Source organism: Triturus cristatus, chromosome 3_2 (genome assembly GCF_964204655.1).
Source record: "Triturus cristatus chromosome 3_2, aTriCri1.1, whole genome shotgun sequence".
Taxonomy (NCBI): domain Eukaryota; kingdom Metazoa; phylum Chordata; class Amphibia; order Caudata; family Salamandridae; genus Triturus; species Triturus cristatus.
Genome location: NC_140584.1, coordinates 92766861 through 92780006, shown reverse-complemented (window position 1 = coordinate 92780006; position 13146 = coordinate 92766861). Strand labels below are relative to the sequence as shown.

Sequence of the window (13146 nt, the reverse complement as noted above, 5' to 3'; positions counted from 1 at the left end):
CATATTTTTCAGGTATTCAATATTTTAAGAACGTGTAGAGTATTAGGAAGGTGCAATGAACAGTGTCCACAATGTTCACAACAACATGCAATAATAGTGATGATACAGTGTGCAGACAACAACAGGCAACCAAAAACAAAGAATTGTATGGGCTGTGTTTCTTACTCAATGTCATTGCCAGAGCGACACTGTTATACTGGTATATTTGACAAAAAAAGAGTCTGTAATACCCGTCGGCGTTTTGACCTTTTTTCTAAGCATCACTGCTTAGAAAAGATTTTGAAAACCCGTCCACAGCATTAAATGTGATTTGTAGATGGCCATGCACACAAGCTGAATGACAATGCTGTCACTCACATCGAAGGCAGCCAATGGCTGAGCTGGAGAGGCCCACTGACCTATGCTGTGGTGGACAGGGCTAAAATGTTAATTAATTTGAAAAAACAAAAGGAAAAATGGGTCTGACCGAAATCCCAGTGTATATTTATGCATTTATTTATATTACGATTTTATTTTTTGGGGGCAAAATATATGGCTTGTGAAACAGCTCAACCATCGCTAGCCCAGACCTTAATAGGATAAAACGAACAATATCTCCCAGGCAGTAGCGCCATTATGCTTTTTAGGCCCTCACTTTAAAGTTGAGAAACTTTTCTGTTTCTCAATGTTAATCTGTAAAATGTGCCAATGGCAATGAAGTATTTCTGCCAAGGGCTGCACCGGTCGCCAAATGCCCTCATTCTCAGTGCCCTGCGGCCCAGCCTGTAACTAAGGGGAGGGCATTTTAATGGCTGGTGTGGACTGTGCCAGCAGATTTTATTGCTATAGGAGGAGTTTTCTGAAACCCTGCTGCTCCCAGTACCATGTTCCTATAGCATTCATGATTGTTCCAGAGTGTATTACCATGAGATAATGACTTTTCACCCTTGTTGTGGGCTCAAAAATCACAAACTGAGTGGTCTCCAATTATGTGAACATAAGACACTGGTCAAAATTTATAGATACTACATTGACTGACCATCATAATTAGCTCTTGTGTTCCACTGAAGCCCTTTACCTTTTTTTCAAGATCTTGCTCCCGAAATGTTAACAGAAACTTGCGGACATGTTCAGACCTTAACCGATCTATACTTCTGGCATCAATGGCACGGCCTAGAAACTCGTCGACTTCATCTTCTGGGTTCATGTTTTCCTGCGTGTTTCTGAAAATAATGTTACAAGGGAATGAAAGTAGAAAAACATGCAGGATATTAAGGCTTTTTGCATTTTAAATCTCTTGGCATTCTTTGAATTGTTTCCGACTTTCGCCTTTCAGTGCAGTGCTTAATTTGAGATGGTGGTTTCCGGTGCTCGGCACCGGCCCTTAATTCTCAACACGAGCACTAATGACCATGGTCTGCCTAATTTTTAGATTAGTACAAAAACAGTGTTTAATAATTCAAGACACATTAAATGAATAATACCTGCCACCCAGACCACTCAAAAAACTTTGGGTGGCTGGGAATTGTCTGAATTGTAAGAGTCGATGGCACTGGCTCTGGCAATTGGTGGCGCATGCTGTGGTGGCATCATGAGAAGGGCCCTTGCACTTACTTTTTTTTGTTTTTTTTGTTACAAATCAAGCACTTTTTCGGTGTGCTTCTGATGAGAGGTAGCTTAAAAATATTAAAAGCACTGGAGCTTAATCTCCCTGAAAAATTTTCTCTACTTGAAAACTATGCTGACTATTTTGTCCAGTAGAGGTAAAATTATCTACAAGGCATACATCACAGTCTAAAATCTTTGTTTCCACGCGTTAAATGATTTTGGTTTGGCCTTTAAATGACTGAGCTATTTCAGGGAATTACTGTTGGGTTAAGGGAGACAGAGGTCACAATCTTGACCCGAGCTCTGGCGGAACAAGGCCCAAACAATCCGAGCCAGAAAGGTAAAATGGCTTCAGAGAGTCATGCTTAAATCACCCTTGATAGACTGGCTCAATCAACAAGACCGTATATGCTATATAGGTACAATGATTAACAAAAGATAATTGCATTTAAGAAAGACAGAACATAAAAGATCAGAACATGCTGGTTAAAAAGACAAAAATGCCATAGAAAACATGTCACAAAAAAGTAAGTACATCCAAACAAAGTCATAAAAAAACGCAAAACTTCCCTAACACTGTAAAAGATGATCGGGTTACACCTTCAGTTGGCAATGCTGCAGTGTAGTAGAAGGCCTAACAAAACAGGTATTTAATTTGAGTTTATTTTACTGTCACTGTTAAACTACACGAAACAAAAAAAATAAAACTTGGTCATTTAGCCTCCTTAGGCCTTTTAGAACACAGTCCTTGTGAAACTTCTCCCTGAAAAAAGTCCATCCCTTAATACCAAATAAAACAGGGTGCTGGAGCTGATAATTTAGGCACTACCGTGCAGAATCAGGTAAAAGGCAGTCTAAAACATGACTCCCATCTATGTCGTGTGGTTGTGATTTCTACATATATTTTGCTATGCCAATGTATTGATAGTGCCAAGAAAAGATGCCTGATTGTGAGCTGTACCGCTATGTCTAAGGAAAGTCTGTCTTCCAAATATCAACTTAAATTACCAGCAAACTGAAAAAAGACAACACTCTTTGATATCTATTAGACCGTAATGCATAGTTCTTAAATATAAAAAAATCTTTGTTTCCAAAAAAAAACATGAAAAGTTGAATAATACATGCTACTTACTTATCCTTGGGATCTTCAAACCCCTTGAAGGAAAAGGAAAAAAAAAAACAGATGAATTAATATTTAACCTAGACTGTTAAACAGGAGCGTCAAGAAAATAATTAGGGTTTATCTATTTTTTTTTAAATGTGGTAACCTTCAAGTTAGATTTTTTTTAATTTAGAGAATTCCAAGGGAGTGCCTGAAGTTTTAAGAAAATGTGGATTTACAGAATACACCAGTCTCTCACATTCCTACAGCAGCAGATATAATGACAGACAAAACACAGGGTTAGGTGCAGGGGCAAAAATGAACACAAGTTTTTTGATCTGGCGAAATCCATCCCTTACTAAATCATCCATACTTCAAATGTAGTTTACAAGTCTCAAATTTGAGGGTATTCCCAACATTCCCAATGGTCTCCTATGCCGCACAACTGGGAATACCCACGTCTTTCTGACATTTACGACTATGGAAAATCCTGCCAACTCGAAAGTTTTCTTTAGATCTGAGTTCCATCTGAGAGCATATATGACCACTTATTATTTTAAAAATTAGGGAACTGCCATCAGTGTTCCACATCAGAGTGAAATTGAGTTGTTCAAAAAATATGCGTAGGCTCCAATTTATCTTGTGATAAATGATTGAGGTATATGGAAATATTAGTGACTCATACTCATCAATAAGAAATGAAAGTCTGCAGCAGGGGTCACAAGACACACCAGTGTAGGAAGCTGGCTCTCTATATAGTGCACCAAAACAAGGTATGCTGTGCAGATATTCCAGGAACCCCTTATTGGTTTACAGACACAAAAATGATAACACTAAATGCTCTCTTTTGTGGTAGCGTGGACGAGCAGTTTAGTTCGAACAGAGGGTTGTGCTAATAATTCTTTGTACTTGCAGAGGTCATAAATGAGACACACACTCAAAGAATAAATCCGAGACAATTTAGAAAAATAACGAATATTTTTTATGCATATTGATACCAAGAACTTTGTAAGCAAGTAATTTTTAAAATATTGAATTTCACAGGTAAGTGAAATGTTCATTTCAATGCGTCTTTAAGTGCAATGCTTTCCTATAGGAGAAAAAGACATATACAGTATACAGGTACTTGCGGTAGGTTTCCTGGGGTCTTAGGACAGGACTTAAGGTGGTAGGGGGGGTAAGGTCCAAAGTACCACCAGCATTTAGAGGTTACCTGCCCTGGGGCGTATGGGCGCAGAGGTGCTGGACAGGTTGGTAGCCTTATGTGCTACACCGAAGGAGAGGGAGGGGACCTAAAAACAGGCTGCAGAGGGGGACTTGGGAACAATTCTAGGAGCTTTCAATGGGGGGCTGTCCTGGGAGCAAGGCAGCACAGCGTGTTCACAAGAGCTTGGGCCGGGGCGCTCTAAGTCGGCTGTGCTTGTGCGTCACAGGTTCTTGCGGTTGTCGGTCTCACTTGTTGAGGGTGCAAAAATCAGGACAGCTGGGCCACTCTAGGTGGTGGGTCTCTGGGTGCTGACGTCCCTTGATGGCTACTCGTCATGTTGGAGGCCGGATTGGACACAAACAGGCCCTGTTTGCTGAAAGGGGTCCGGTACCCCGGGTATTGATGCTGTTGGTCCTGGTGTCTTCTCGAATATTGGGGAGGTAGAGTTGACCTTCTTGAGCATGGTGACCTATTCCTTGGTGGCTGCTGCGTTGGTATGATGGGGGAGCGGCAGCACGGTAAACAGGATTCTGCTGTTTTGGTGCCTGTGGATATTCGGATACAAAGCAGCCACAGGCGCATCATGAGGCTCCTCTACTTCTTTCGAGCAGACAGGAGATCCATGGTAGTGTCCAAATGTAGGGGCATTAAAGATTAATGGGATAGTCCAGTGTCTCACAGAACCTGAGAAACTAGAACAGTATATGCAAATGGTTGGTTCTGCTGAGTAAGGCAAAATTCCTTTAAAGCTTTTTGTTTGTCCTGACCACTAGGAAAACCGATCAATAGTATACAGTCAACATTGAATACCATACAAACTTAAGAAATAATAAGACTGATGTTATAGACTCAAAATATGATCAATATATTAACAGTCATGTATCGTGTAGAACACTACATATACAAGTATGTAAAAACACAAGACAGCTCGACAACATATACCATCATATACATAAATATGTGCCATATAATTACAATAAACACAATCAAAACGTCTAACATTCACAATACACATAGAAGTAAAACACGTAATTTGGCATCCATAGTGACTTAGAATATATACTGACACATATAGCCTAATTTAGCACCGACTTGTGGAGTACTATAACGGAATGCCTGATCATTACATCAACATTTCCAACCCTATTCAAAGAGTGCAAATGTAAAACATCCCCCAGTGTCTTCTTCAGGAATATGAATATATTTCAGAGTAGCCTGTGTATGGGCCTTGTGTTGCTAAAAGTAGTGGACGGATCCTTAAAGTTCTAGAAAATAATCCATTTGTACCTTGAAAATCCAAAACAGGTAAACTTTCCTGCATGGCCTCATCCGAGGGCAACTCATTTTTCTAGTAATCCGTGACTTGGATTTACCACCCCTTGAATTGCTGTCTATCTAGAGATGATAGGAAAAAACGTGCAGAAAGAGCTTCAAACGTCTTAATATTTCTTCAGAAGACCACACAGTAGACTTGAGTCGGGCAGCAGGGACAGATGGATGTGGACGCACCATCTTTTGAAGAAATATCACAAGGACGTTTGTAGCTCTTTCGATGCATTTTTTCCTATCAGCTCCAGATAGTTCGGGCTGGACTGTTCCCATGAGGCACAGGGTCAAGACTGATTTGCATATGGCTGGGTCCAAACTGAGGTGGCATGGTGAGCAAGAGAATGATTGATTTAACCCAGATCTGTTGACTGGGGGTGAATGTTTCATTTTCTCTGCATTCCGTCCATCATCTTTGTGTCTTTTGCTTTCTTGCCCTAAGTGCGCGGGGCATGCCCAGACGTGGGTCCCATGCTCTCCATGCCACTGGAGCCAAGCTAGCCTGTCTGATATGGGGTGATGCCCCGAAACCGGTCCCAGGATGCTTGTTTTCAGACCAGGGAGGACTTGACCTGGCAGTTCGGGCCGGACTGTTCGAATAGGAAACAGGATCAAGACTGATTTGCATATGGCTGGGTCTGAATTGGAATGGCATGGGGAGCAAAAAAACGATTGATTTAGGCCCAGATCTCTGTATTGGGATGAATGTTTGACATTGTACAGCATTCTGTCTATCAATTGTTCTTTCTGCATTTGTCAACCCGAGTGGAGTGGGTATGCCCACACGTGGGTCCCATGCTCTCCATGGCGCTGGAGTCAAGCTAGCCTGGCCGAAAACGAATGATGTTCCAAAACCGGTCCCGGATGCTTGTTTCCAGACCAGGGAGGGCCTGGCAGTTCGGGCTGGACTGTTCCCATGTGAAACAGGGTGAAGACTGATTTGCATATGGATGGGTTTGAACTGGAATTGCATGGGGAGCAAAAAGCGATGGATTTAGGCACAGACTCGGGCGAATGTTGGACATTGTGCAGCATTCTGTCCATCAATTGTTCCTTCTGCATTTGTCACCCCGAGTGGGGCGGGTATGCCCAGACGTGGGTCCCGTGCTCTCCATGGCACTGGAGTCAAGCCAGCCTGGCTGAAGGGCATGAGGCCCCAAAACCGGTCCTGGATGCTTGTTTCCAGACCAAGGAGGACCTGGCTTGGCAGTTCAGGCTGGACTGTTCCCATGGGGAATAGGATCAAGACGGATTTACATATGGCTAGGTCTGAACTGGAATGGCATGGGGAGCAAAAAAACGATGGATTTAGGCCCAGATTTCTTTAATGAGGTAAATGTTTGACATTGTAGAGCATTCTGTCCATCAACTGTTCTTTTTGCATTGGTTACCCTGAGTGGAATGGGTATGCCCAGATGTGGGTCCTGTTCTCTCCATGCAACTGGAGTCCAGCTAGCCTGGCTGATGAGGGGTGGAACCCTGAAACGGGTCTCAGGATGCTTGTTCCCAGTCCAGGGAGGACCTGGCCTGGCAGTTAAGGCTGGACTGTTCCCATTGGGCGCAGTGTCAAGACTGATTTGCATATGGCTGGGTCTGAACTGGAATGGCCTGGGGTGAAAAGAAAACTATGGATTTAGGCCCAGATTTCTATACTGGGGTGAATATTAGACATTGTGCAGAAATCTGTCCATCAATTGTTCTTTTTGCAAAGGGAGAGACACCAGCACCTTGTCTGTAAAGCACTAACTGTGCAAATTCTGAGTCTAATTTCAATGACATTCAAACTGACAGCGGAACACCTGATTCAAAAGAGATTTTCAAAGTGAGTCCAGGGAAATTAAAGGATACACAAATTACATGACATTTTGATGAAACTGTTTACCAGGTTGTGTTAAAGCAATGAGCAGTTGCCACACACTTGGAAGAAAAAGCTGAAGAACTTGAAAGCCAAAAAAAATAGAACTTAAAAAAGAAGTGTCTGGACTGACACTATGAATACCCTCAAAATTAGCAGTAGCAAAGAAAGAAACAGACAAGATTAAAGTTTGTGCATATATGAGGGTGCCAACTATACCATTTAAGAGAGACATCCTGGATCAGGCACACAAGGAGATATGATAAGTTCTCTAACAGGAGCATTTGTATTTACAGAATTAGACCAATATAGAGGTTATTATCCGCTAGACCTTGATCGGCAACCGCAATACGTCACTGTGTTCTAAACACATGTAGGACAATATCAACTCAAAAGACTACATTTCGGAATTTCATCTGCTGCCGATTATTTCAAGAGATTGTTAGTAAAACAATAATTCCAGGATACAAACAGTCTAAATTGCAGTGATGATATCTTTGCTTTTAGGAACTCACAAAAAGAACATGACGAGGTTCTAACAGATAAGTACACCGAGTGAAGTAATCAGATCTCAAAACAGCGCCAAGAAGTGTGAGTTTGGCAAAAAGTAGCTAGTACTCTTTGGTCACATATTTTCAAGTGAAGGAATAAGCTCAGATTCAACCAAGTTAACTACCATGGGTGAAGAGATATTCCTGAAGATGCCTCTAATGTTAGTTTGGTCTTGAGAGTGACTGTTCACTGGTAACGTTTCATACCATAACTCGAAACTTAAGTGCTCCAACACGAGAATTGTCATGTTTTTAAGTGGAGCACACAATGTGATACGAGCACAGTCAGTGCACCCCTTGCGGGAGGTTGGGGGGGGTGAGGCTCCATGTACCAGCCAGATATCCCCCTGCAGGGAGTCGCTCACTACACAGCGAAAGACGGAGCGACTGCTTCAAGCCCCAAGTTCACGGCTGCCCTGCGGAGAGTGGATCATCAGTAGTAGGGCGCATTGTCCCAAGTTGCGGACAGTGCACCAACTTCAAGGTTTGCTGTGGTGCAAACATAGAAGATGTGTCCTATATATGTAATACAGCCCCTAAAAGTTTGACGGGAAAAGAACAAGAAGAAGAATCTCATACCAATGGCACCATGCAGGAAGTCATTCAGATATTAAAGATGAGTAAATGGCAACATGTATTGACAACAATAACATTTAAGAAACGGGTAAAGATTAATGAAATGCTGGCACACATAAGCATGCAGAGTGAATTTACAATATCAATAGGAAGTGTACCCTTAAGTGGAACAAACGTGTGATAACGCAGCAACTAAGGAGACGAGTAGTTGAACTAGCACATGAAAGTCATTGAGGCATAGTGACTACAAAGGAAAGTGAAAAGATCTGGTGCCCTGGGCTGGATTCTCTAGTGGATGAATGATACGTGCCATGTGTGTCAAAGCACTAGGGAGGCAAATCACCTGAGAAGTTATGTTAGCACACCCAGACACCACTGTGGCAGAGGGTTTTTAAAGCATTGAACTCAGACAGGATGTTTACTTGCTGCAATCGGTGAATACCCATACTTCCCAATAGTACAACAATTTACAACCACATCTGTGTCTGCTGCACTTTCCGCATTGCATGAGGTGTTTGCCGAATGTAGAATGCCTGAAGAATCTCAAATCTGACAATGAACCACCATTCAGTAGAGCAGAAGTTCAATACTTTGTGCATTATTTAGGCGCTAAACACATTAAAATCAAGTGAAAATCACACCACTGTAGCTTTAAGTCAATGCATGGCTTAAAGATGTATGGCCACAACCAACAAGCTTAATCGTATTTCAAAGCATCAAGCTTTACATCAAGTTTTACGTGGCTACATAGTGACCCCACACATTTTAACAGGAAAGTCGCCTTTGGAGCTAATGTGTGGTCATGTCAGACAGAGTAGGCTTCCACAACTTCAGCGTGCTAGACATCCTGAGCATATTGCCAAACTGACCGAAAAGCAATAAGAAAAAATGAAGGAGTATGCATGCCTACACACAACGCCATTAACTGAGGAAAACGGGTGCTTCTTTCAAAAGTACTCCATTACAGGGTAAAACTGATGCCCTTTCAAAAGTTCTCCATTACAGGTTAAAACTGACGCTTCTTTCAAAAGTACTCCGTTACAGGGCAGAACTGATGCCTCTTTCAAAGGTACTACATTACAGGGTAAAACTGACGCTCCTTTCAAAAGTTCTCCATTACAGGGTAAAACTGATGCGCCTTTCCATTCCATTCCGTTCCATTACTTAGTTCAATTACAAGTTATTCAGGTAAATCGATCCATGGTCTCTGCAGTGGCATTACAAAGACCTATTACCAGAAATGTGTCCATTTCATGCGAGTCACATAACCGTGAACAAACTGATGATAACCCTCAAATGATCCAAGGTCAAAACATGTTAACACCGGATGTCTCACAAGATGATCTTGGCCTTGAAGTGATTGATGCACGGGAACTCAGTGAATGCAGTAGGCACATCAGTTTGCAAATCGATGCGGACTCTTCGTAAGGCCAAAGATGATTTAAGAAAAGTGAAAATCAAACCAATTGTTTGCATTCAAATGTAACATATTCTTTCTTTCTTGCTTTTTTTTTTCTTTCTTTCTTTCCTTTATGTTCTCCTGCCATGTGTGTAAAAAAAAGGGGAACAGCTAATAATGTAAAGCATGCTGACAGACATTGACACTTGAATAGGTCAACAGTAATTCTTAAAATGTTTTGTTTGGGCAATGGAATGATACAGAGGGGCAGGTAGTTCAGTTGATGGGTGACTTCAAGAAAGAGCAGCCGTTGACACAGCCATTGTACCTTCATTTGTTTAAAACGGATTTAATTGAGTTTTAACAACAACAGTAGAACACATGATGTCCTATCCGTTCCCTCCCTCCTCGGAGTTTTTTAAGCCCAGGATACTGTTCATAGCAGCCATAAGCAGCAAAGTCTAGAGATAGAGTATCTTCTGCAAGAAAACAGTGGTACAACATAAACATGACACCCAACCAAAACTCTAAACAGCCCTGCTAGAGATCAAGGATCGTAGCAGCAGTTTGGTTATGAGGGCGTGGGGGCGTTGCCCCACTGGCCCCAGCCACATATTAAATGATTCATTTTCCATTTATTAACCACAGCAGTGTGTGGCATGGCCCAGGTAAACTTTTGCGTTGAATGAATGAATGAATGAAAGTGGTTTTGTATTGCGCAACTTAGCCCAATGGGCGTCAGGGCGCCTAACCAGATAAAACTGACGAATTGTGTAATGTAGAGTCAGGTGAGGGTGGGTGGAGTTGGACGTGGGTGGGGGTGAAGTGTGAATGGTGGTTAAATGAGTGTGATGATGTGGGGACCCCTTGGTGGGGAAGTGGGCATGTCGGTTGGGCAAGTCGTTGCTCTGCCAAGCCCGCCATGCGCACTTGAACCCTCACCTACCCGCAATGATAGGAGATCGGGGTGGATTTTCCAGAGCCCCTAAGTCTCCAAAGGAGCGTTGGCTGTCCCTGACCGAGCCGGTGTTCGTGCTGCTCTCATGCTGTTTATGGCAGTGGAGTCGCATGAGGATTGGCTCAGGAGCCGCGGGGGTTGGGCTGCAGCAGGGTAGAGTTGATGAAGAGTGAATTTTCATGCACGCCTGGAGACCATGACCGGACTGGATGGTGAGTGTGCCAGCTCATTTTTGTTTTTAAAAGTGCTTTACTGGTGCCTCAGTCTGTGTAGCCTCAGCCCTGCTTAATCACATTGACCAGTGGCGGCTGCTCCTGGGCATTAGTGGTGAGCGGGGAGAAGGGGGGTAAAAAACAGAAAAAGAAAAAGAAATGAAAAGATCCTTTACCTGCCGGCTGTCATGCTGGCCAGTTTCCGCCTCTCCTCCTTCCTCTCCTTTTGTGAACCGGAAGCAGACAGGCTCCCAGACTCCCCTAGCCAATTACGACACTGCTGTCACCAGTATGACAGCAGCGTCATGATTGGTCTGAGGACCATGGTTCGACGCTCAGGCAGGGAGTGGGAGCCTGTGCATAGTCTCCACCCAGGCTGTGCAATAGAGCTGGTTGGAGAACATTCTAAGTATGCATGACTGTTTGGCCAGCCCGGGGCGGCCAGCCAAACCGCTGTGCAAACTTAAGTGCACTTACCACTTCTCCCCCGCTGGCTGTGACGACAGCCAAGCCCCACCCCAAAACTGGCTTCAGCAGGGAAAAATAAAATGATAATAATATTGTGTTATTATCCTTTTATTCTTCCTTCTTTGCACTTCCGAAAAGCAGTGGGACGATGCTCCTCTGCCTTAGCGGAGGGGCAGCCCCTCACAGTGACCCCGCAATGCCGCCTCCAGAATGTACGAAAGGCCAGGGATAACCATATGGGCCGTAATGGGGGTTCGTAGGCCAGGGAATCATGTTTCCTCGGTGCTGCCATGGCTGTGTCTGGGATTGCACGAAAATAGAAAAAGCTAAGTACTTGCTGAATTTGCTAATGCATTCATTATGTTTTACAAATGACACAGATATAAAGCTCGTGGGCTTTGTTAATAACCTCAAACCATTTTGCACGATTTTGTCATGTTCTGCCAGTCGCTAGCAATGCTTCGGGCAACCACGTGGCAGGCTTCTATCTTCACTGCACCCTCTCCATTTAGTAAGTGGAGTCATTTCAACACATTACATTGTTAGTTGAAGTGGTATCACACCTCTGTTCATGCTCTAAAAACACAGGAAATTACATCACACAACCTTTGAACCCGATGACAGCTACTACATTCTTTTATTGAAAACTCGAGCTTGCTGTATGATAAGGACCAGTGGCAGTTAAAAGCATCAACATTTAAAACTCTACTCAATTTTAAAGATCAGCAATGAGATGGATTAATTGAAAATAAAAATAAAAGGTAGCAAAGCAGGCCGTAAATCTGCAACCAGCAACACATGATCAACCACTGTAGCCCTTAATTCGTAGGACTCTGCTTCCCTTCTGTTATTGGTGGAAACAATGGAGCTGTCACAAACATGACAGGGAAGTTGACAGGTCGGCATTGTGATGCTCTTACATTTATGGTAACCGTATGTGTTGAATAGCATTAGCAGTTCTTTTCATAAGGCTTAGTGTTCCCAATATCTCTCTATCAGGAGATCACGCCAGTCCAGTGCATTCTGGGAGATGAAGTCCTCGTTTTCTTTCATTAGATGTTGCTCCCGCATTTTGCATTTTCCATTTCTTTCATTGTTAAAACCATGTACTCGTCCAGCAGGCTCTACACCCTCTGCTTGGTGCCTGACAGGCATCCGAAGCAGCATGTGTTATTCTTCTAACACAGCACTGCTGAAAGGGGCAGCTAGTAAAGATATGCCGGGTCATTGATATTTTCAGACAAGACATGCAGTGTCTTATTGTGAACACATCCTGAGCCCAGCATGGGTCAGAACAGCAGGAGCGAGGCCTGTCCAGCGCTTGTTATGATATCATATTGAATTTTATTGACCCCCCTGATCCCTGCACAGCTGCAGCGACTTGATGAAAATGAAATGCTTTTCTTCAGACTAGGATCACTGCTGTTATGTTCAGGCCAAAGGTCATTCAACATTTTCTGGTGAAACATATTTATGTGTGGTTTTTGAAACTTGAAAAATCCAGCCTTGTTTAGTCACAGAATGTTGTTACGAATATTTGTTCTTTATTTAAAAAACATAGAAGTGGGTCTAGCTATTGACACGTAGCTGAGGGAAGAAGTGTGTGGCTTCCATGTCACTGTCATTGTTTTTACTCATTTATCTTAAACAGCTAACAACCATTTACAAAACGAATTGTATTGACAGGTTTTAGGTGTATGTCAGTTGTGTTATTTGTCTGGATGCTAGTAACATCTCATAGAGATTGTCGGGTGGCCCACTTGGGGAATCACAGAAATGTATTTTACAAGTTCCCTTTTAGAGAGCCCCCACTTTTTTCTCCCACTTAAAGACCTGTTGGCATAGATTTCTACAGGGCTGATTGTAGCCAGCAGCTGTGGGTGCTTCCCGAAACTTGATTAGAGC

At 42.9% G+C, this 13146-nt stretch overlaps 1 protein-coding gene across 1 annotated transcript in view; it reads right to left on the bottom strand.

Annotated features, from left to right (window-relative positions):
- ADCY5 (adenylate cyclase 5) overlaps nt 1–13146 on the bottom strand; it is a 1541762-nt gene that overhangs the window by 273655 nt on the left and 1254961 nt on the right. The window contains exons 9-10 of the mRNA XM_085647314.1: nt 2720–2742; nt 1058–1202 (exon numbers count right to left, since the gene is read on the bottom strand). Of these exons, the coding sequence (XP_085503440.1) occupies nt 1058–1202; nt 2720–2742 (168 nt within the window). The remainder of the gene's footprint in view (nt 1–1057; nt 1203–2719; nt 2743–13146) is intronic.